Source organism: Aquarana catesbeiana, linkage group LG02, assembly GCF_042186555.1.
Source record: "Aquarana catesbeiana isolate 2022-GZ linkage group LG02, ASM4218655v1, whole genome shotgun sequence".
NCBI lineage: Eukaryota > Metazoa > Chordata > Amphibia > Anura > Ranidae > Aquarana > Aquarana catesbeiana.
Genome location: NC_133325.1, coordinates 394,798,823 through 394,824,279, shown reverse-complemented (window position 1 = coordinate 394,824,279; position 25,457 = coordinate 394,798,823). Strand labels below are relative to the sequence as shown.

At 43.7% G+C, this 25,457-nt stretch overlaps 1 protein-coding gene across 2 annotated transcripts in view; it reads left to right on the top strand.

Annotated features, from left to right (window-relative positions):
• The window catches only part of USP32 (ubiquitin specific peptidase 32), a 329,432-nt gene that overhangs the window by 154,943 nt on the left and 149,032 nt on the right, over positions 1-25,457 (top strand). For both annotated transcript variants that reach the window (XM_073615247.1, XM_073615245.1), the window contains exon 5: positions 19,607-19,766. In XM_073615247.1, the coding sequence (XP_073471348.1) occupies positions 19,607-19,766 (160 nt within the window). The remainder of the gene's footprint in view (positions 1-19,606; positions 19,767-25,457) is intronic.

Genomic DNA, 25,457 nt, shown 5'->3' with positions numbered 1-25,457 from the left:
TAGTGCAGGTTTAGGGGGGATAAAAATAAAAGGAAAAAAGGGGAAAAAGGAGGAAGGAGAGAAAGAAGTAAAAAGAAGAAGTAAGCCATCCGCCTAGAATTGTTACCTGGTCATGTTGTGTCCTCCCGGAGGTGCCATGGTTCCCAAACTCTGTTGTGGGCCTCCAGCTTGTCTTGTATTCTAGCTGTCATTTTCTCCATTAGTTCAACATCTTTAATTCTAGAGTAAAGATCTTCAGGAGAGGGCGGGGTACTACGTTTCCAGTGTAGAGCTACCAAGCAGCGTGCCGCTGTGAGAATATGTCTCACTAATTTCTTGTAGGGTTTGCTGAGTTTTAGTGGTGATAGACCCAGTAGGAAAAATTTCGGGGACTCCTGAACCTCCGTGTCCAGAACACGAGAGAGGAGATCCCGAACCATTTCCCAGTATGGGGTGATTATTGGGCATGTCCAATATATATGTATAAAAGTGCCTCTTACTCTCTGGCAACGCCAGCATTTGTCTGAGCTTGTAGGGAAGATTGAATGAACTACATCTGGTGTCATGTACCAGAAGCAAAGAATTTTATATGAATTTTCCTTATAAAGCGTGCATATTGAACTCTTCGCTGCTTGGTTCCATATTATCTGCCATAGCTCCAATGGGAGTTCTTCATTGAGAATCTTCTCCCATTTGAGCATGTAGCGATGTTTTCCTTTCTCCTCTGTGTGGAAAGCATTCAGTATCTTATAGATTCCTGAAATGAGACCCTTCTGTGTGGAGCCTGCTAGAATTATATTCTCAAAGGGGGATGGAGGTGAGAATTGTAGGTTTGGGGCTATGGTTAATGCGTAGTGTCGTATTTGTAGGTACCCATAAAATGCTTGTCTCGGTAGGTCATATTTGGTCTGCAAGTCTGAGAAAGGCAGCAATCTACGGGATCTGAGGTCTACTATACTTCCGAAGTGGAATAGGTTCCTAGAGGACCAGGGGTGTGACATCTGGTGTGTGAGACTATCCGGCACCCTGGGATTGCAGACAAAGGAAGTTAAGGTCGATCTCTCTGAGATCAGTTTGTTGGGTTGTGCTATCTTCCGCCACATCTGCCGTAGAAGGGCAATAGGACCCAGCAAGCGGTCGGGAGCCACATCCGCACTTGCGTTCCATAATAGGTTGTTCGGGTGTATGGGAGCTAGCCATAATTTCTCAATCTCTGTCCACTTATTGTACGATTTTTGAGTAAACCATGAGGCCACCGCTCTTAGTTGCGCAGCCTGATATTATTTAATGATATTTGGGAAAGCTAGACCCCCCTCACTGCGCGACGCCATCAGAACTGAACTTGGGATCCTGTGTCTTTTGTAGTTCCACGTGAAGTCTAGCAGGTCTGACTGCAGTTTTTTCAGTTGTTTAGTTGGTATGGGTACGGGAAGTGTCTGGAAAAGGTATAATAGTTTCGGGAGGATGGTCATCTTAATAGAGGCGATTCGGCCCAAGAGGGAGATACGATGTTTCTTCCATTGAAGTAATAAGGATCTAATTGTGTTGAAGAGGGGAGGGAAGTTTTCTTGATATAGTGTGTTAAATTGTGGGGTAATGTAAGTGCCCAAGTACTTCAGGGCGGTTGTTTTCCAGTTGTACTGGAAGTTAGATTGTAGAAGCGTGATCTCAGCCTCGGGGATATTGATGGGTAGTGCTTCTGATTTAGAGGCGTTAATTTTATACCCTGATATGGTGCGAAATCTGTCTAGTTCTGCATGTAGGTTCGGGAGGGTAACATGGGGCTGGGTCAGGGTGAGGATGATATCATCGGCAAAGAGGGAGATTTTAAATTCTCTGTCTCTAACCGTAATCCCTCGTATATCTCGGTTATTCCTAATGGATGCTGCTAGGGGTTCCACACATAGCGCGAACAAGAGAGGTGATAGTGGGCATCCCTGTCTGGTTCCGTTCGAAACTGTAAATGACGCTGAGGTTGCAAAGGGGGTCCTGACCTGCGAGGAAGGGCTGGAGTATAGATGTTTGATTGCCCGTAGGAAGGGTCCCCGAAAGCCCATATGACCCAGTGTGGCGAACAGGAACGGCCACCCCAGTCGGTCTAAAGCTTTCTCAGCATCTAAGCTAAGTAGTAATGAAGGGGCGCCCTCCCTGTTCGCCACTTCCACCAAATCAACCACCTTTCTAGTATTATCACTAGCCTGCCGTAAAGGGACGAACCCTACTTGGTCTTTGTGGATCAGTGATGGGAGTATCGTGTTCAGGCGATTGGATAGGAGTTTAGTAAAAAATTTTAAGTCCGAATTTAGTAATGCAATGGGTCTATAATTCACGCAAAGGGAGGGGTCCTTATCTGGTTTAGGGATCATGGTGATAAAAGATTTCTGCATCTCTGAGGGAATGGGTGTGTCATTAAGAAAAGCGGTAAACAGTCTGCGGAGATGGGGAAGTAAAAGGGGGAGAAATGTTTTGTAGTATTCGTACGGGAAGCCGTCTGGACCTGGGGCCTTGTGGGGTGGTAGGGACTTTATAGTAAGTTCTATTTCCTCATCTGTGATCTGTGCGTTGAGTGTCATCAGATCAGAGGGTTGGAGTTGGGGAATGCCACTCTGTTCCAAGTATTGTTGCATTTTGTGGGTTAGGTCTATAGAAGGTGGGTTGTTGGGTATCTCAGGATTGTTGTAAAGTTCCTTGTAAAAGTCCGCGAATGTACGGGCGATGTCTACCGGGTGGGATAGTAATTGTCCCCCTTTGTCTTTTATCTGATGAGGAGAGATCATGTGGGATCGTTCGCGTAATTTATTGGCTAGAAGAGAATGGGCTTTATTTCCCTTATCATAGAACATTTGTTTCAATCTTGTTAAAGCCTTTTCCACCTGTCCCAAGGCTAGATCTCGGAGTGTTGTGCGGAGCTTAATTATTTTCCTTAGGACAGGTATTGTGGGTTTAAGTTGAAATTTGTGTTCGTTAGCTCTAAGTTCTTGCTCTGCATTTAGTTTTGCTGCTGTGGCATCTTTTTTTAGTGCTGATGAAATTGCTATACATTTACCCCGAAGAACCGCCTTGTGGGCTTCCCAGAGTGTGGGGAGTGTAACTTCCTGATTGGTATTCTCTAGAAAATAATATTTTAGTGTGGAATTTAATTCCACTAGAGCCGGTTGATGTTGGAGGAGGAAAGTATTCATCCTCCAGTTATATGGTCTGCGGACCGGGGTGCCTAAGTCTAGTGTGAGTAGGATGGGGGCATGGTCCGACCACGAGATCGGAAGTATTTGTGCCTTGCGTGTCAGTTTGAGAGTGTGGTTGTTGACAAAAAAGTAGTCGATGCGTGTTTGGGTCTGGTGGGGGGCCGAGTAAAATGTATACTGCCGATCGCCTGGACTGAGAGCCCTCCATGCGTCAAAGAGCGCGTATCGTCTAGTGATTTGTCTGAATAGTCTCGAGTCTCTATGGACCCTGGACGAAGGAGCCTGGGGGGCCACCGTCTGGCGATCCGCAGCAGCTGATTGAATGAGGTTGAAGTCACCTCCCACTATGAGGACCCTGGGGGTAGATCTAAAAATGCGCGCATATACTTTGGACAGGAAGCTATGTTGTCTAGTATTCGGAGCATATAATGCACATAGTGTCACGTCTTGTGTTTGCCACTGCCCCTGTAAGATAATGAAGTGGCCATGGGGATCACAATGTTGGGTCACACATGTAAAGGGGGCCCCTCGCTTAATGAGTATTGCCACTCCAGCCCTTTTATGAGTGCCTGATGGGAGTAATATCTGGATGCAAATGCGAATGAGCCCTCTTTGTTATAATGGGTCTCTTGGACCATAATAATATCAGCTCCCGACTGTCTGAATTCCCTCAGCGCCAGATGTCTTTTCCTATTGGAGTTTAGTCCATGTACATTTAATGATAATACCTTGGCCATAGTGGTGATGGGTGAAGATATGGGGGTAAGCTCTTACCTAGTTGAGATTTGTTAGGGGTCGAGATCTCAGATTCAGAGTGGGCACCCTCCGGGAGGAGACCAGGGAGTTTCGTGCATATATCTGTGCTTGCAGGATGACGGCTGGAAAGAGAGAGAAGAAGAAGGGACTGGGGGAAAGAGAAGAATACAGTTAATACATAATAGTAACACAATATAAACCTTGCATTCAAACTTAAAATGGCCAACGGGCCAAGGTCAGAACGGATTCCCGCGTGGGCCTCCCCCCCCCATCCCAAATGGGACGAGCGGAGAGGCACCCCCGGGAGCCCGTGTACTATCAACCATATCTTGTGAACCGTACACAGTCTATCACTGTACACCTGTTTATAACTAGTAAAAAAAACACAAATAGGGAGGGTGAGGGGGTGATAGGAGATGGATCTAAGGCCTATCTTCTCCAAGCTCCTGAGTCGTGCCCGTAATAGCGAGCTCTAAAGTGGCATAGGGGCATATTGAAGGGTGCTAATCTAGGGTAGCAGTAGGTATACTGCTGTCTGGACCGTCCTGAATACTGAGCCTAAGTGCTCAAGTCCCGTATTTGCTTGATATCGTTGCGTTTGCTGTTCAGCGGGCCTTATGCTTAGTAGGCTTGCGTTGCGTGTCCGAGTTCCTGGGTCGGTTAGATGGAGGTACTCTCTGCCATGTGGTGGGCGGTGGTGGGGGGGTAGCCACTATGTCCCAGTCTGGTAGTTGAGGAGCCGGAATTTCCAAAACTTCGCAAAACGTGCGGAGATCTTCTGGGTATCTCAAAATTGCGGATTTGCCCTGGTGCTTTGCTGTGAGGCTAAATGGAAAGCCCCATCGGTAGGTGATGGCTTCTTTCTGTAAGGTTTGTAGTAGGGGTTGGAGGAGTCTACGTTTTTGTAGGGTGAGCCAGGATAAGTCCGGATATAGTTGGATCTGGACGTCCTCGAACATCACTCTGCGTGCTAGGCGTGCCTGCCTCATAATTTCCTCTTTGAGTGGGTAGGAGCTGATTCTGCAAATAATGTCCCTGGGTTTAGGGGTAGCTCCTTTAGGGCGAAGTGCCCTGTGGGCTCTGTCCATTTCTATGTGTTTTGTTGGTGGCTCCCCGATAAGGTTGTTAAAGACGATTGGCAGGGTCTTTTGCAGGTCTTCGGCGCCCTCTGATTCTGGGATACCTCTCACTCTGATGTTGTTACGGCGCCCCCTGTTGTCCAGGTCTTCTATATGCCTTTGCATATCTCTCAACATTACTCTGTGATCTGCGCCCTGAAGTTGCGTTCTGTGGACCGCCAGTTTAGTTTCTTGGATCTCTTCCTCTGCCATCTCCATTCTGTCTGCCAAATGTTTAAGTCCGGTCTGTAGTACTTGGATTTCTGTGCGACATGTGGATTTAACGTCTGTGATTAGTTGTTTAAAATCTTCTTTTGTGGGTATAGCTTGCAGATAGGAGAACCATTGCGGTGGCATGAGTGGGTCCTGCATAAGGCTGTTATGGTAGTGAGGTGAGGATGGGCCACGCGTCGGGGTGCTTGGAGTGAATGCGTCTTCCTCTTGATGCAATTGGCCTCCTGGCGCTGGGGGATCCCATGAGTCCGACCATGCCCCCATGTGCGGTTGCAGGGTGGTTCCTGCAGGAGGGTGCTTTGCTGGGTGTGAAAGTGGGGTGCCCACTTTCTGTGCGTATGAGGGCTCTGAGGCTTTGTGTTGTCCAGAAGTGCTGGGCTCTCTGGAACGAGACAGTCTCTGTGCCTTAGGAGGGGGAGAGGTGGCATTCATTGCCCATGGACCTCCCTTCCCCCCTTCAGGGGATCGATATGCTCTGGGATGGGGATCTGCAGGGTCTGGCAGGGGTGGAAAGTCCTGGGACAGCTCAGATGAGCCTGGGGAAGCCGGCTCCAGACTCTGTGTGTCAGTGTCTGGGGCTGTTCTTAGCAGTCTCGGGAATGCCGCCGAGCATTATGTGTAATGTGAGGGGGAGGCGGGCCGCATGGCGGACGGAGATCCATGCTGCCGTTCAGTCTGGGCGTCCGGCTGTTGTGAAGGACTCACCGCTGCTGTGTGTAGGATGTCATCTTGGGGGATCGCTCCTTCTTGTCCTGGCCCCTCTTGGTTCTGTTGCCAAGGAGAAGTCGGCTGAGGAGACCGATCGGTGCACTGCTGTGCAGGCGCGCAGGCATCCGGCGCCATATTGGTCTCCTCGTCCTGAGACATTCCGGGCCGCTGGAAGAACGAGCGGAGGTCTGTGTTCGTCCCCGGAGGGGGTAGGGATGATCCCCTGGGTTTAGAGGAGCGGGTGGTCCTGGACTTTCCCATAAATGTGGAGGTTATTGCCCCTATTATTACCTTTTTTGCTGTGGGCTTGTGGAGCTAGTGTATTAGGCTGCCATCTAGCTCGGCTTCCGGTCACGCCCCTCTACAAAGTATTAACGCAAGGGGGCCGAATAATTTTGCACGCCCCACTTTTCATTTTTTTATTAGTTAAAAAAGTTTCAAAAATCCTAAAGATTTTGTTCCACTTCACAATTGTGTCCCACTTGTTGGTGATTCTTCACAAAAAATAAAAATTTTATATCTTTATGTTTGAAGCCTGAAATGTGGCAAAAGGTTGAAAAGTTCAAGGGGGCCGAATACTTTCGCAAGCCACTGTATATGTGTGTGTGTGTATATGTATGTGTGTGTATATGTGTATATATATATATATATATATATATATATATATATATATATATATATATATATATATATATATATATATATATATATATATATATATATATATAATAGTGTGTGTGTGTGTGTGTGTGTGTGTGTGTGTGTGTGTGTGTGTGTATATATATATATATATATATATATATATATATAATATGTGTGTGTGTGTATATATATATTAATTGGTGCACTGTTTAAATAAAATCTGTGTGTTTTTTTTTTTTTATTATATGCTTACAAATTCATAAAAGTGTAAAACATTTTTGTTTAGTTTGTGTTGATTTATTTACTATGTTTTGATAATGTTTAGGGTCTTTACAGCTGTCGCTAAAAATTATGAAAATGTTTTTTTTTATTGTCTATTCTGCAGTTGAACTTGGCAGATAAGCTCATTGGCTGGAGTCTTAATGAAGCAAGGTCAATTTATTGTTAGAGCATGGCATATGTTTTAGGAGGAAAAGTATATATTTTCTTCTATTTATGCACCATGTTGGTTATTAATCCATGATTATTATTCATTTGATTATTTTTAAAGCATTTTCCCTTTACAGCATTTTAAAGTTGCCTAAAACTCGCACAGTATTTTTATATTATGTAGTATGTTTTTAAACTGTTATTTTATACAGCCATGGCCAGAAGTTGACACAAATATTAATTTTCACAAAGTCTGCTGTTTCAGTGTTTGATGGCAATTTTCATATACTCCAGAATGTTATGAAGAGTGATCAAATGAATTGCAATTAATTGCAAAGTCCCTCTCTGCCATGAAAATGAACTTAATCCCATAAAAAAAATTCCACTGCATTTGTGAAGAAGGCTTTAGGGCGCCCAAGAAAGTCCAGCAAACGCCAGAACAGTCTCCTACAGTTGATCCAGTGCAGAGCTTGCTCAGGAATGGCAGCAGGCAGGCGTTAGAGCATCTACATGGATAGTGAGGAGAAGACTTTTGGAGGATGGCCTGGTGTCAAGAAAGGCAGCAAAGAAGCCACTTCTCTCCTGGAAAAACATCAGGGATAGACTGATGTTCTGCTGAGGACTGGGGTAAAGTAATTTTTCTCTGATTAATCCCCTTTTCAATTGTTTGGGGCATCTGGAAAAATTCTTGTCCGGAGAGGAAAAGGTGAGCGCTGCCATCAGACCTGTGTGGTTGCTTCTCAGTCAAGGGGGTGGGCTTTCTCACAATTTTGCCTAAGAACACACCCATGAATAAAGAATGGTACAAAAAATCCTCCGACAGCAACTTTTCCCAACCATCCAAGAACAGTTTGGTGCCGAACAATGCCTTTTCCAGCATGATAGAGCACCTCGCCATAAGGCAAAAGTGATAAACAAGTGGTTTGCGAACAAAACATTGAAATTTTGGGTCCATGGTGAGGAAATTCCCCAGACCTTAATCCCATTGAGAATTTGTGGTCAATCCTCAAGAGGCGGGTAAACAAAAAAACCCCCACAAATTAAACTCAAGCATTGGTTTGCAAAAATAGGCTGCCATCAATCAGGATGTGGCCCAGAAGGTGATTGACAGCATATCAGGGCGAATTGCAGAGGCCTTGAAAAAGAAGTGTAAACACTGCAAATACTGACTCCTTGCATAAACTTAGTGATTGTAAAGTCAGGTTTTTTTATCTTAATGCATTCTACGGCAGGTTGGCCGTAGCTATATGTTGACCGCTTTAAGACCACTAGGGGGCGCGACGACGGAGCTGATGCACGTGCCCGGCGGCCGCGATGTTCGCAGGGCACCCGCTTTCGCTCCTGAGAGACACAGAACGGAGATTTATCCATGTAAAAGGGGGAAGGAGACAGATCTGTTGTTCATAATAAGTATGAACAGCGATATGTCTCCTCCTCTAGCCATCCCCCCCCCGTTAGAATCACTCCTTAGGACACACATTTAACCCCTTGATCGCCTCCTAGTGTTAACCCCTTTCCTGCCAATGACATTTATACCATTATCAGTGGCTGTTTTTGATCGCTGTATAAATGACAGTGGTCCCAAAAAAGTGTCAAAAGTGTCTGATCTGTCTGCCACAATGTCGCAGTCCCAATAAAAATCGCACATCACCACCATTACTAGTAAAAAAAAAATTAATAATTAAAATTGCCATAAATATATTCCCTATTTTGTAGACACTATAACTTTTGTGCAAACCAATGAATATACGCTTACTGCGATTTTTTTTTTTTTTTTTTTTTTTTTTTAACAAAAATATGTAAAAGAATACATATTGGCCTAAACTGAGGAAGACATTTGTTTATTTTTTAATATTTTTTGGGGGGGATATTTATTATAGCAGAAAGTAAAAAAATATTGCATTTTCTCAAAATCGGCGCTTTTTTTTGTTTATAGTGCTAAAAATAAAAACCACCGAGGTGATCAAATACCACCAAAAGAAAGCTCTATTTGTAGGAAAAAAAGGGCATCGATTTTGTTTGGGTACAGAGTTACTGCGCATTTGTCAGTTAAAGCAACGCAGTGTCGTATCGCAAAAAATGGCCTGATCATTAAGGGGGCAAATCCTTCCTGGGCTTAAGTGGTTAATGTAATTGTCAATAAAAGCCTTTTACCCTTATGAAATGCCCGTAATTATACTTCAGTATACCATAGTAACATCTGACAAAAAGATCTAAAAACACTGAAGCAGCAGACTTTGTAAAAATGAATATTTGTGTCGTTCTCAAAACTTTTGGCCACGGGTGTATGTATACTGTCTTTGTTTTAGAAATATTGAATACATGACAACGGATTTTCAGGAAACTGGGCTATCTGAAGAGCATTGCCTTGTGACTGCTATCAGGAATGAACCTCCCGGAATGAGCCCTTCAGTTCAGCTTGAGATACAGAACTCTGTAAACAGCCTTTTAATAACAGATGTTTTAGTCTCTGGAAAGCGTGTGAAAAGGAGTCTAAAGTTCAAACTTTTAGCTAAAAATATGAACTGCCATAATGCAATATTTCAGGTACCTGACTTAAATAAGCAAGCAATGGTTTACAAAACTACTGTAGCTTCACTTTTATAAAGGGCATTGTGCTGTTGACCAGTCACAACCTTTATAACGTGAAGATGACTAGAGTTCACAGTTGATTCATTGTCTTATAGAACGTATGACATTTAATTATCTAATATCTCCTGAAACCAAAATCCTATTCTCTTCATTATGTATTAAAGTAATATATAGACCAGGAATCTGCAATCAGTGGACCTCCAGCTGTTGAAAAACTACAAGTCCCATCATGCCTCTGCCTCTGGGTGTCATACATGTGGCTGTCAGAGTCTTGCTATGCCTCATGGGATTTGTAGTTCTGCAACAGCTGGAGGTCCGCTAATTGCATATCCCTGGTATAGACTAACTGGTTTGTTTTCTGTGTGTACATAATGTCTCTGACACACACTGCAATTAAATCTCAAAACTTTTTAAGCTAAACTAATATGAGATAATTGTAGTCGTTTTCCCCCAAGCTTCATTTCCAAACCATGGTTCAGAGCCGTGTAATTATCGCTTGCTTCTATCAGACATGACCTTTCATTTATTTGTTGAAATTGCTGGAAAAATGTCACCTAATTGATTTACAGTTAGATAAGGAAACTGTCAAGGAGAGCCACTCTGCAATAAAGTTACAGTTCACATCAAATATTTTAAATGATAGAATATTGAACAAATCTGTCTTTTTTTTAAAAAACTCTGAGTACCTATTGTGCAGCAACCTTTATCAGTCAATCAAATTTCACCTTTCATTTGTCATTGAAGTCACATGATTACTGTGCATACTTGGGCAGCAAAATCAGTTGTAAAAAGTTTTTGCCTTGTTAATTAAAAAGGTTTTAATAATTTGCAAATCATAAACTCCATGTGTCATGTTTTTTGGTAATACATACACATAGGCCCAAATATGAAGATTTTAGGACAATAGTTAAAGTGGAGTTCCACCCAAAAGTGTAACTTCCGCTTTAAGCACTCTGTGTGTTTTATTAAAAGTCAGCTACACTTTTTTTGTAGCTGTTGACTTTTAATAAACATTTTTATTAAGAGTTTCATATGCACTTTGAGGTGTATAATAATGCCAGAATCCAATGGCAAACCACATACATTTAAAGGGCAGATAAGAGAGAGACCTAAACTTTTGGGCTTTTCTGCTGGCTGTCATGTATATACCTACATACTCACCTTTGCTAAGCTTGTCTTTATCTTATGAAGGCAGGAGGGGGACCTACTGCTAAACACCTCTACTGCTATGGAGAAAACCATAGCAGTCATTTAAAGGGAAAGATTTAAAGAGAAACAAATTTTTATTTTACCCTGTAAAAGTCCTGTAAATGGGATCCTCCAATTCAGTGGAAAATAGATTGCCTGACTTCCATCTGTGTGTGTATATGTGTTGTAACATCGGGGGTTGGTTTAGCTTAAAGGTAGAGCTTACCAGTGAGCTGAGTCCACGCCAGATATGCAGTTTTAAGGGCTTTTAGGCCCACTTTTATTAAAGAAAGAAAATGTCCGATAACAGAAGAGTTGCCCACACAGGGGTTTCAGCTTTCCACAGCAACAATGTAAGTTCAATCAAAAATACCAAGCCACCTGGCTCTCTTTAGCAGCACTGCTGCTCAGACTTATGCTTCAGCCCTCTCGGCTCTATAACAGAGTTCCTGTACACCCAGTACCTCAGCACTCTTTTTCAGCTTCCTTTTCCAGCCCACAGGCTTGGACCCTCTGTCTACTCTGACAGACCTGTGCAGACATGCACACTTCTCCCTTGCTTGCCTGGACTCCTCGGGAGGGTGGAGCCCAGAACTATGGTCAGGTGTCTACAAATAGCCCAACACACACCTGACCAGTCAATATGCTGGTGGATCTCAAAATCTGGAGAAAGCTGCGAAAGCAGTTTTCTCCAGTCCACATTTATGCTCTGCAGCCTTGCACCAAGCAAATGTGCATATTCTGTGTCCACTTTAACCCCATTTTCATAGTGACAGGGACTCTCACCATTACATATCCCCCCCCTTTGTTTCGATCCGGAGGGAGGAACACCAGCACCCGTCATGGTTGGGACACCTCTGTGCTGGCTGTCAGCCACGTAGGCCCAACTCTTTTTTCGGGTGCGCTTCCAGGTACGTGCCACCCTGGATCTTAACAGGGTCCTACATTTTCCCATCCTCAGCCTTCTCCCTCTTCTTTTTGGGTCCCTGGGCTTACCAACTCTTTTGCCGTTACCTTTGACTACCAACTCCCCAGAGCTCAATATCTGTTTATCATGCTCATTTTCCAAGGAAAAATTACTTTTCATATCCAAGCCACTATTTACATTAACATTCAGCAATAAGTCACCATTTCTCCAATTACCAATACCGTCAGTTCTTTCTTGCTCGGGGTTTGTTAGGGCCAGGCTCAATGAGGGACAACACACAGGTGAGCAGCAATCCCCTATGAGACCTTCACAAGGCTTCACTTCACCTGTTGTCCAAATCTCTGTGGGCAGTTGTCCTAACAACTGACATTGAACAACGCATGACCCATTTCTAGCAATACCAATCTTTGCCAGCTCACACTTTTCCACGTCACAATTTTTGTTCCTCTCCATACTATATTTGAGAGCGTCTCCAGGTACCCCAACTTGTACCTCTCTGCAGGTGACAGACAGAATCTCTGCTTTTGCCGTGTCCATATCTGGCCCCTCCTTCTTAGGAGGTCTAGCGGGTGAGGCAGTATCCGCGCCATTTACTAAACCCTGCTCAGCCACACCTTGGACCGCACTAGCAGAGGTGTCCATCACCACAAAAGGCGGAGAGACCTCCGATGTCTCCAGCAGCCCCCCAGAGCGCCTTCCGTACTGAACCGTATCCGGAAGCACCCTCACAGGGAACTGTGAGATCACTTGCCAGACTATTAATAAGCACCGTACCACCCAGTTCCACTGGTGATTAATGTTGCCCAGCACAGCTTGCATTACCTGGCTCCACCCTTTGGTACCATGCAGCACTACCACATCTGACTGTAGTGGAGGCACCCAGGTATACAAGGAATGTGCTTTCATCAGTTCCACTAGCATATCTGTAATTTCTACACACTCCACATCAATCTGCAAAACATTTTTGGGGACCTTTCCCTTATTAGAAACATGGAGGGGCTCATTCACTGCAGCTTGAGGAGCCACAACTTTTAAGGGAGCCTCCACCTCACTGGAAGTACCCATCACAGCCTGACACTCCTCTGAACCACTGTCAGACGCATGTCTCACACTCATGCCCTCTAACTCACCAATAAGCCTCTGCAAGTCAACATTCATTACATTGTCACCTTGACACTTGACATTTAGCTGCTGGGCTGTGAACACCACATCTGCCATGCATGCGTCCTGATCTGGTCCTTCCGACTGGAGGGAAACAACCCTTGCAGGGACCATCGCACCCTCAACCATCGGTCGCTCTGCAATCTCCCTGTCTGGCATAGCAGTTGTTGTACTCACACCCCTGTCACTTAATATAGCCTTGTCTAACATGGCTAGTAATTGTTTGGCCCAACTGTCCCAATCCATTGTGCTTCCATTATGAGGGCTCAGCAGTGCCTCATCATCTGCTCTAGGAGGCACCTGGGATTCTGCAGCACAAACAGTACCTTTGTCATTTCTATATAAATCACATTTTGACAACATGCTTTTACTCTTGGCTAATGCTTCATCAAACAAGGCAGGCTGCAATACACCATCACCACCTTGCTCCTGGGGCGCTAACACACTCAGCTGTGTACCTTAAGCTTTGGCCAGCTGACTTAACCCCTTACCAACTGGGTTACACAGATGGTAAACGGATTGCTCACACAAACTCTTACTGCATGGTGTAGACCCAGTCTGTTCCACCCGAGCAAATTCAGTGCTGTCCTGGAAAATCTCTGGCTCAAACGCATGGAGAGCCCCTGAGTCTTCCATGGACAACCCTGTGGCTCTGCGTCTGGTTGCCAAGGGAGACATTCCTCTTTCCTCATTACTTTTGAATACATCACAATAAGTACATGTATCATCAGCCATACCTTTACCATCAGCATTCATAGACATAGCAGTGTTATAAGCTTTAACAGGCCGTTTTTGGTCAGAACACACAGCACCCCGTGTAACGCTCAGCACACCACCCTTCCTCTCCAAAGGCATTCTTTTGCCCACTAGGGCGGCTCCACAGTTGTCCTGGGAAACCATGTGCCTCACCACTGCGGGCTCCTGGGAGGTTTCCCTGGGCATCTCTGTAGCACCTGTCACTAGGGAACCTGGCACACAAACTGTATTGGTCACCCCTAGGTTACCACTTCCAGCACTCTGGTGGATTACACCAGGCACATACAGAGTCCAGTCTTTTTGAGTTCTTAACCTTGCTGCAGATTGAGCTTCAACCTGTGTCTCCCCACTACTCGGGGTAGCACACTGCAGCAAGTCCATTTTTACAACTTCTGCTGATCTCCCAGCCGGATATACTCCCACTTCACTGGGATCAGTCCCACAAACTGCAACAGTCTTACCATAATCTGTAGCAGGTAACTCTAGCTTCATTTGAGTACGTTGTCTATCCTTTATCGCACTTTTACTGACCAACTCTCCCTGGTGGCCATGGGATGAAACTGCAGCAGCCACTTCTGACTCCTTAGCACCCCCTGCAGGCACAACAGGTACTTCCTCACTGTTGCCAGAGGTGACTGAAAATAGGTTTGCACAAAAATCTGGGCTTGCAGACAAAGACTTCTGCCCAGTAACCACATCTCCAGGCATGTTCCATAACCTGGGACAAGAAAAAATTCCATGCCCCAGTTGACCACATTCCAGGCATGGTACATTTTTACACATATCTTTAGTGGGATGCCGCTCCACATCTCCACTGTATCTCCTCCTTCCGGTTAACACCCGATCTCTTGTTGCTAAGGGAGATGGCACTCTTCCAGCTGTACTTTGCTGACTCTCCCAAACGCAGCGACTTTGTGCTCCTTGAAGCATTGTTGCTTTAAACTTGCCACGATCCTCTGTCGGCAATACGTTTCTCGCGTAGTCCACAGACTTGACATCACCGCCGTTGCTACGGGCAACCACATACTTGTCGAACTTCTGATAAGCCTTTTGGACACTCCTGGGACTTAAATCAGGCTTCCTAAACATTGTTGCAGACCTCTGTCTGGCCGTGTCACCTCGTATTGGAGACTGAGACAAAGGGCACTTGGAGATAACATGCCCCCACTCTCTGCACCGAAAACAGCGCTCTTGCTTCAGAGCCTTGACAGGGCTTCCCCAATTGCATCCTCTTGTAAGCTTGGGACTTTGCACCTTAATAGCTAGCCTGCTTGCACCAGCGTTGCCAGGGGCAACAGCATGCACTTCCCCTTTAAGTGTAGCAAAAAACAGTCTGCAATATTCTCCGGCAGGCTCAAACTCTTGCTTCATCTTTGCAGTCACTCCACCACACTTTTGCACTTTCCAGCAAAAAAAAAAAAAAATGAAGCACTGTTACTTTAAAGCAAGTTGCTTTTCACTTCATGCAAGCTTTCCTCACCTGCACAGTGCACACACAGATTGTGCTGTCTCATGCACACAAACACAGTTCATAGCAGAAAAAAAATAAGTTTGACTTTTCATTCACAGGTACACCACCTGCAACACGCAATGCCTTTTGCCTGGCTGCACTTCCACACACAGCCACTAGTTCCTGACTTGAACTCACTGTGGAGCAAGGACCCGGATTCTACCATCTTGTGCCCGCATCCAACAACCACTTGTAACATCGGGGGTTGGTTTAGCTTAAAGGTAGAGCTTACCAGTGAGTCCACGCCAGATATGCAGTTTTAAGGGCTTGTAGGCCCACTTTTATTAAAGAAAGAAAATGTCCGATAACAGAAGAGTTGCCCACACAGGGGTTTCAGCTTTCCACAGCAACAATGTAAGTCCAATCAAAAATACCAAGCCACCTGGCTCTCTTTAGCAGCACTGCTGCTCAGACTTATGCTTCAGCCCTCTCGGCTCTATAACAGAGTTCCTGTACACCCAGTACCTCAGCACTCTTTTTCAGCTTCCTTTTCCAGCCCACAGGCTTGGACCCTCTGTCTACTCTGACAGACCTGTGCAGACATGCACACTTCTCCCTTGCTTGCCTGGACTCCTCGGGAGGGTGGAGCCCAGAACTATGGTCAGGTGTCTACAAATAGCCCAACACACACCTGACCAGTCAATATGCTGGTGGATCTCAAAATCTGGAGAAAGCTGCGAAAGCAGTTTTCTCCAGTCCACATTTATGCTCTGCAGCCTTGCACCAAGCAAATGTGCATATTCTGTGTCCACTTTAACCCCATTTTCATAGTGACAGGGACTCTCACCATTACAGTGTGTGTATATATATATATATATATATAATATATTGATATTGGTGGGGGTTATTTAGCTCAAGTGTAGTGCCCGCTAGCGAGTATAGTCCACACCAAATAGTTCAATGTCAGGGCTTGTTGGCCCACTTATTTAAAGGAAACAAGGTTCCAGAAAATACAATTCCCATGCGGGGGGTCTTCAACACAAAGATTAAATACCCAGCCTTCTGGCTCATTTTAGTAAAGCAATACAGCCTCCTGGCTTACACATACCGCATTGCTGCTCAGGCCTTCTACTTTTGACCCTGGTCTGTCATCTGCAGACCATTCCCTTGTCAGCACTGTCCATATAGATAGCAGCCCCTCATTGCTCTGACCCTCGGTCTTGGGTCTCTGGCTTCCCAAGTGTACACATGCACTCTCTGGCTTCTCCCTTGTATGCCTGAAACTCCTTGGGAGGGTGGACCAGAGAACCATGGTCAAGTCACTACTAATAACCCAGCAGACACCTGACCAAATAATGCGCTGGTGGTTCACAAAATCAGGATCCAGGTTTGGAGATTTCATCCCACCCGAATCGCTAAGAAATTCCCAGGCTCCAGGTCCCGAAGTAGACTTTTCTAAACAATGAGGAAACTGAAAAGCTGTTTTACTCAAATTAGTTGATGCAAAAATGAATACACCCTGCAACAAAAACTACTACATCTAGTATTTTGTATGACCTCTATGATTTGTAAAGATGGCACCAAGTCTTTTAGGCATGGAATGAACAAGTTGGTGACATATTGCAACATCTATCTTTTTCCATTCTTCAAGAACGACCTCTTTTAGAGCCTGAATGCTGGATGGAGAGTGATGCTCAACTTGTCTCTTCAGAATTTCCCCATTGGTGTTGAGTTGGGTTCAGATCAAGAGACATACTTAGCCACTGAATCACTTTCACCTTGTTCTTCAGAAATGCAACAGTGGCCTTATATGTGTGTTTTGAATTGTCATGTTGGAAAAGTGCAAGACAACCAAAGGCACAGAGTGATGGCAGCATCTTCTCTTTCAATAGAGAGCAGTACATCTGTGAATTCATGATACCATCAATGAAATGCAGCTCCCCGACACCAGCAGCACTCATGCAGCCCCACAGAAAGACACTGTCACCACTATGTTTCACTGTAGGCACCATGCATTTTTCTTCATACTCCTCACCTATGCAACACCATACAGTTTTGAAGCCACCAGTTCCAAAAACTCTTATCTTTGTCACTCCAGAGTACAGAGTCCCAGTAGTCCTCCTCTTTTCTTTTTCAGCATGGGCCCTGGAAAATTCTAGGTGGGCTTTTTTGTGCATGGACTTTAGGAGAGGCTTCCTTCGTGGACAACACCTATGCATGCCATTTCTCTGCAGTGTACGCTGTATTGTGTTACGGGAAACAATCACCCAAGTTTGGCTTTCTACCTCTTTAGCTAACTGCAGTGAACTTGCATGGCGATTTCATTCAACCCTTCTCATCAGAAGACGCTCCTGTCGAGGTGTTAACTTCTGTGGGCAGCTTGGACGTCTCTGTGAGATGGTTGCAGTTTTATCTTTGTTAATTTTATGTCTCACTTTTGCTACAGTATTCTGACTGATCAGTAAAGCTTTGCTGATCTTTTTTTGTAGCCTTCACCTTTTTTGTGTTAGGAAATTATTTTCTTTTTCAGGCCTTGTGACCTTTCTCTTCCATGAAATGGGAAGGGTTTTTCTTTGTTGAATAATGCCCCTTTCTAATCGGCTGTCTGCTGGATACCTGTTTAATGAATAATTAGCTGTAATTCTTGTTAATTAAGATTTTGTTGTCTAAAATTTAGCTTTACTCCTAAGACTTTTCTTGGGGTGTATTCATTTTTGCAGCATGGTCTTGAATGAATTTGTTAGGAAAAATACTTTTTTGGTTTGTGCAAATTACCATCTTGGTTGCAATCAGTGGCCCGCATTTGTGGGAGTATTTTGTAGTATAATGTCCCATAGAAAATGTTGCTTCTGAAAGGAAAGAAAAGGTTTTCTGACAAATCTGTTGGGGTGTACTAATGTATGCTGAGCACACTGTGTGTGTGTGTATGTATTTGCGGATATGTATGTGTGTGTGTGTGTGTGTGTATATATATATATATATATATATATATATATATATATAATATTAGAATGCAAGAGTTTTAAGCACTCATGAAAAAATGCTGCTGAGAATGCTTTAAAATGTGAATCCAAAGTCGTCCAGTAGTACCATCAGCTCAGGCTTGGCAGAGACCAGTGGGATCCTGGTACACGCATCTACAATCCAAGGAAGTCTGGGCAGTAGTGGTTTACTGGTGTTCATGAAAGTCTTGCTGCCAAAAAGCCATATGATGTGGAAACAAGGCCAAGCTATGTACTAATACACAAGAACTCAAATACAGAAAATGGCAGCAGGTGTTCTGGATTAATCTAACCTTAAAATATTGGAATGTAACCGAAGGCAGTTTGTTAGCCAAAAGTTTGGAGACCTGTACAGGAATGAGTGATTTCAGGCAACAGTGGGAAGTGTGACATCATCTGACTTTGCAATACCTTGTCATTTAGATGGTATTTAAAATTTTGTTGTAGACTAAGGCTGTAGTCCCTAAGAGATACAAAAGGTCATCTACAGCATGCATTTTGGTTTAAAGCTACAGTTTATGTAGTCATCTTGGAAGTCTGGGTCCGAAATCCAGGGATTCCTCTGATTTGTAGAGAATTTAAAAACAGTGTATCGGCTCAAGCTACTTTTGAGGACTTGGTTAAAGAAAACCTGATCACCTAAATAATTCCAGGCAAATTTTACTGGTTGGTATTCCACCTCTATTAAAGATACTTGATATCCCCCTTGACCCTGTTTACCTGCTAGAGCCCTGTTAATTTCTTAGTACTTCTTAATACAGGGAAACACAAGACCCTTTTCTCTTACACTGCATTGCCTGGTACCTGTTCAGCTAATCTCCAGACTTGAGCACAGTAAGATGCAGTTGGAAGAAGGCTCCTTATTCCGATGTAAGTTCTGATACTGAGTTGACACAAATTGTGTTACTCGGGCCTCTGGCAGCCAAACAGGTTGGTGGGGGAGCCATGGAAATGTACATGTTAGTAGCAGAGGAAATGGGCTTTTAAGAGAACCTCTTACTTTGCACTGAATAGGCAAAGTAACCTTTTTAGTTTTAACGAACAAAAGGGAAAAAGCAGCACTCCTTTTTAAAGTCCAGAGTAAACTTTAAGGATATAGTATGATGCAAGTCTCATCCACATGCTCATCTAGTGCGTTTCACTCTGCTAGGAGCTTAATTGTAAAATTTACTCAGGGCTTTAAGAAGGAAGGCTGCTTCCTCCTTTGTTGGGATTATGTGCATTGATCATGGACTGCATGGAGCAAGCACCCATTGGTTGGTGGAGCAAGAGTGCGGAGTGTGTGGAGCTGTCTGCAGTTTCAGTTAAGATTACTGGCATAAGTAACGGGTTTATTTTTTTAGTAAACCTTACCAAAATAACTCTAAATATGTGCTTGGTGAGATTATCCTTGAAATCTGTATGAAAATGTTATAGTTTTTTGTCTAATTTTTGTAATTGTATAACTAGAATGTATTTTTTTTAATATAATTTTTCAGGGTGAAAAGGTGAACTATGAAAAATTTAGAAATTGGCTTCTACAAAATAAAGATGCTTTCACATTTTCTCGGTGGTTACTATCTGGGGGAGTATTCGTTACACTTACCGATGACAGTGACACTCCAACTTTCTATCAAACTTTGGCCGGGGTCACGCACTGTAAGTCATTTGTGAATATGTTCTTGCTGTAATATAACTGAAATATAACTTTGTATTGTGTCCTTCTCTATCTTAAAAAAAAAAAAAATCAGAAAAAGCTTTTCCCCCTGCAAGGCAATGTCATGCTAGTGTGCATCACATACTAGCACATTATGTGAGACTTACCTTAAAACAAAGCCCTCCAGCGGCGAGCTGTCACCTCTAACAGGTCTTCCCTCCAGGTTTGCGGGCTGCGGCTGCTTGAATGGCCAAGCTGCGATGACGTCACTCCCGTGCATGCGTGTCAGTCACGGCTGTGGCACAGCTCTCTCAGTAGACAACATGCACAGTATGCAAGCGCCAGTGATAATCACAGGCTGCTATACAAGTAAATATCTCCTAAACGGTGCAGGTTTAGGAGATAATTACAGTACCTACAGGTAAGCCTTATTATATAAACAAAAGAAGTTTAATACGTTAACAAGTTGGTCTAGATGTCATTTTGTGTGAAGCAGACAACTGTATACATTAATGTGGTTAGAAATATTTTTTATTTAAAACGGCATTAAACACAAAAACATTATACCAATTCCTAGATGTGGTGGCTGCGTTTGTTTGTTTGTTTTTTTTTTTTTTTATGTACAATCTTTCTTTATTACAAGTTTCACATCTTTACAAAAGTCAGGAACAAAGCACAAAATCAATAAAGTCAACAGTACAAAGGCATCCAGAATCTGTAGGCAAAGTTCAAATATAGTAGACTCACTATAGCTCCTAGATTCATAGAACACATTTTGCCATAGAACTAAACAATACACCAACCTCCAATACACCAGAACTGCATAAACCAAAACCAAAGAATCTAGTGAGTGAAAAGTGAGTGAACAAACAAGCAACTACCTAAACCAAATATTTATGGACAGCAGGATATGAGAAGCGTAGTCTGTGTCAGAGCCAGGGTCATACACAGAAGATCAATCAGAAGGAGCAGGGAGCAATCCAGGACAGAGAGAGGGTATATGGGAGTAAGAACAAGCAGGTGGGTAAGGAATCAGGGTTTGGATGCAGGTTCTCGGGATGCACAGAACACAGGTCAGAGACACATAGGCAAAGGGAAATAGGAAAGGCAGAGCTTAAGGCCCAGTTTACACTGATTCCTTGCAGGAACCACATGCAATTTGGATAGGAATCGGACCACATTCCTGTTCAAATCACATGCAGTTGTGCAGCAGTGCAATTTGAGTCATTCATTCTGTATGGTTCAAATTGCACCGCATTCAAACCAAAATAATGCAGGACCCCCCATGTTTTTTGCCGCACCAGAATCATATCACATGGGTGTTCACACCATGTGAACCGATTCTGCAAATTGCACTGTGCTTTGCAAACCGATTTTGGGGTGTTGACTCAACATACACATATGCAGCGGTTCGCATTGATGCGGTGCAGAAACCGCACAGAATTTGCTGCGAACTGGGCTTAAATACTTTTTCTGCAACAATCATTCGGGGATGACTAATTACCATGAGCTTCTGGCTGCTGAGGGACACCCGCTGATGGACACCGGAACTGCAGCCTGTAGGTCAGGGAGCCAAAGTGCCACCAGCAGGCAAACCAATTACTGACAACCAAGCTCTCCAGACAAAGTAGCGATTGGAGGTTGAGACAAACCATTTGACACTGACAGGGATGCTTACAATGGTCAGTTTTTATTTATGTAAAACCTTTATCCCAAAAGGAAAAAAAAAATGTTTGCTGTAACTGCTTATAAAGTGTAGTTCAGTTTTTATTTGTTAGTCAAGTCGATCAACTCTGCTAATCTAAAGGCCCGTACACACGCTTTGATTTTCGGACGTCAATTGTGTTACGATGACTGATCGTCCGCAAATCATACCATTAGTAAGGTGCTTTCGACAGCCGATTTTCACTTTTTCGTCAGACAAAAGCTGGATGTGCAGACTATAAAATTTTTGTCGGATGTGACCTCAACCTCTGATTTTTGTTTCACTAGTACAGTTTTCGTACAAAGAAATCGTAAGAGCAAGACTACGCATGCTCAGAAATGGAAGAATACATACAAAACTATTCAACATATTACGTCACTTCTGACGTTGTATTCTGTCATACCAAAATTCTCGTGTTGTTGGTAACCTCTTCATTTTTGACATGAGACTAGCATGCCACAAAAATCAGACTTTCAGTCATCCGAAAATCAGTCAACTTTCAGTGTGTGTACGAGACTTTACACTACCCTCACCCCAGACAGACAATGCTGCTGTCCAAAGGTGTCTGCTTTTACTACTTAATCCGGAATTCAGACACCATAAGACAGGAAGTGTATTACTGGATGGATCACCGGGGAAATTAAGGACAAAAAAAGCCAAAAAAGAAAACAAATGCAGCCACTACATCTAGAAATTGGTAAGCTTGGATATATTATATTTTTTTTTCGGGGTTCGGTACCACTTTAAAGTGGATGTAAACCCGATTCATGAAATTTGAGCTGGGCACATATATCTGCAGTGTTCTGGTCTCTCTCTTCAAAGCACTATGTCCCGTAGCTGTTTCCTGCTCCGTTCTTCTGTTATCAGCCTTATCATTCCTGACAAGTTCTCCGTCACATATGATAAAAACAGTTGGTGTTTTGTGTTGGGGAGAATGGGAGATCTGGATCTCAAATTATCCGACAACAAAATCCATTGTCGTAAATTCTGATTGTGTGTACACAATTTCCACGCATGCTTGGAATCAAGCAGAAGAGCCACACTGGCTATTGAACTTCATTTTTCTCGGCTCGTTGTACGTGTTGTACGTCACCGCGTTCTTGGCGTTCGGAATTTCCGACAAGATTTGTGTGACCGTGTGCATGCAAGACAGGTTTGAGCCAACATGCGACGGAAAAAATCCATGGATTTTGTTGTTGGAATGTCCGATTGTGTGTACAGGGTATTACATTGAAGTGGGTAACGTACATGTACAATCATTATTCAGTAAGCTTATAAATCTTCCATCCCTATGAGAATCAAGTAGTAAGCACAGTGACATCTCAAACGGTAATAACAGGTTGTTCGTTCATAGAGAAAAAGCTGATTAGACCAGTTCCACTAATCTCTAGTTACAGTATCGTAGTAATGCAAGCATTGTAAAACAAAAAAAATAAAGACATTAAAGAAGTAAAAGAACAGTGTTGCATCTCACTATCATAACCGATATATACAGTATCTCACAAAAGTGAGTACACCCCTCACATTTTTGTAAATATTTATATATTAAGAACTCTCTTAGGATCTGAACAAAAGAACTGTTGCTCTACATAAAAATGGCCTAGGCTATAAGAAGATTGCCAAGACCCTGAAACTGAGCTGCAGCAGAGTGGCCAAGACCATACAGTGGTTTTACAGGACAGGTTTCTCTCAGAACAGGCCGCGCCATGGTCGACCAAAGAAGTTGAGTGCACGTGCTCAGCATCATATCCAGAGGTTGTCTTTGGGAAATAGTCGTATGAGCGCTGCCAGCATTCAGAGGTTGAAGGAGTGGTGGGGGTCAGCCTGTCCGTGCTCAGACCATAAGCCGCAAACTGCATCAAATTGGTCTGCGTGGCTGTCGTTCCAGAAGTAAGCCTCTTCTAAAGATGATGCATAAGAAAGCCCGCAAACTGTTTGCTGAAGACAAGCAGACTAAGGACATGGATTTCTGGAACCATGTCCTGTGGTCTGATGAGACCCAGATAAACTTATTTGGTTCAGATGGTGTCAAGTGTGTGTGGCGGCAACCAGGTGAGGAGTACATATACAAGTGTGTCTTGCCTACAGTCGAGTGTGGTGGTGGGCTTGTCATGGTCTCGGGCTGCATGAGTTGCTGCTGCCACTGGGGAGCTACAGTTTGTTGAGGGAACCATGAATGCCAACATGTACTGTGACATACTGAAGCAGAGCATGATCCCCTCCCTTCAGAGACTGGGCTGCACGGCACTATTCCAACATAACGACCCCAAACGTACCTCTAAGACGACCACTGCCTTGGTAAAAAAGCTGAGGGTAAAGGTGATGGACTGGCCAAGCATGTCTCCAGACCTAAACCCTATTGAGCATCAGTGGGGCATCCTCAAACAGAAAGTGGAGGTGCGCAAGGTCTCTAACATCCACCAGCTCCGTGATGTCGTCATGGAGGAGTGGACCAGGACCCCAGTGGCAACCTGTGAAGCTCTGGTGAGCTCCTTGCCCAAGATGGTTAAGGCGATGCTGGAAAATAATGGTAGCTACACAAAATATTTTTTTATCACAATCAAGATTTATTGAGATTTTTATAAATGCGTATATATCATATATATTGCATATATCAGGTAAGGCACTAGAATAATAATGTCCGTTTACATGAATGGTGGTTGAAAATTGACATCGTACATCAGGAAAAAAAAGAAGAGGTTACGAATGGTGGGGGGTGCGAATTTTAATAAGATTAACAGTGGAGGCACATTAAGGGAAGGTTTGGGTAATATGAGGGAGAACATAAATATTAAGGGTCAAACAAAATATAGCACTTTCTGAAGTATTCTTAGAATGAAATAAACAATACTAAGTAAATGAACCATGCTGCTAATATTAATGGAATGGCCTTTTAAAGATAGCGAGGTTTAGATTGTAAGGACCTAAGGAATGAGACTACCATGTATATGGATAGTCTTATGCCGTGTACACACAGCCGGACTTTCCGGCAGAAAAGGTCTGACGGAACCATTCTGTCGGACTTTCCGATCGTGTGTGGGCTTCATCGGACCTTTTTTTCCAAAAATTCAGACGGACCTAGAAATAGAACAAGTTTAAAATCTTTCTGACGGACTCAGTTCCTATCGGGAAAACCGCTCGTCTGTATGCTAGTCCGACGGACCAAGAACGACGCAAGGGCAGCTATTGGCTACTGGCTATTGAACTTCCTTTTTCTAGTCCCGTCGTATGTCATCACGTTCTAAAAGAACGGACTTTGGTGTGATCGTGTGTAGGCAAGTCCGTTTCAACTGAAGTCCGATGGAAAGACCGGTCGTGTGTGTACGGCTTTAGATTATGCATTTGCTGCATTATAGTCGTCAGATTGTGTGAATAACCACCAGTGTCTCCACATTATATGAAAATTGGATGTTTCTCTTTTCATTACTATAGTTTCTTCCATTTCATAAATGGTATTAACTCTGAGCGAATCCTTGACTGCTGGGGTTTGGGTAGATTTCCAATGCAGAGGGATAAGGGTCTTGCCTGCATTTAAAAGATGTCTAGTGAGCGTTTTTCTGTAATTACTCAGTGAGTAAGAGTTTGTGTAGTAGGCAGGCAGCAGCGTTTAGATCCAGGTCATTCTCCGTGATATGCTTTATCCATTTTATAATTTTTTGCCAGTAGTCAAGGATTGGGGGACAGGCCCACCATATATGAAGGAATGTTGCTTTGTTTATACCGCATCTTTAGCAAGTGTCGGGTGAAGTTGGAAACCATCTCCTGGCGTTTTATGGTGTGATGTACCACTAGCAGTTAGCAGTTTATAGGAAATTTTCTGGATTTTTGTGCTTGGCGAGCATTTATGTGCGAGAATACAGGCTCTTTCCCATTGGGCGTCTGTAATTTTGACTCTGAGTTCCTGTTCCCATGTCTCCCTGTGCTTGCTATTATCTTTGTGATTTATTTGGTTTAGCCACATATAGGCTAGTGAGGTTGTTTTGTGAGT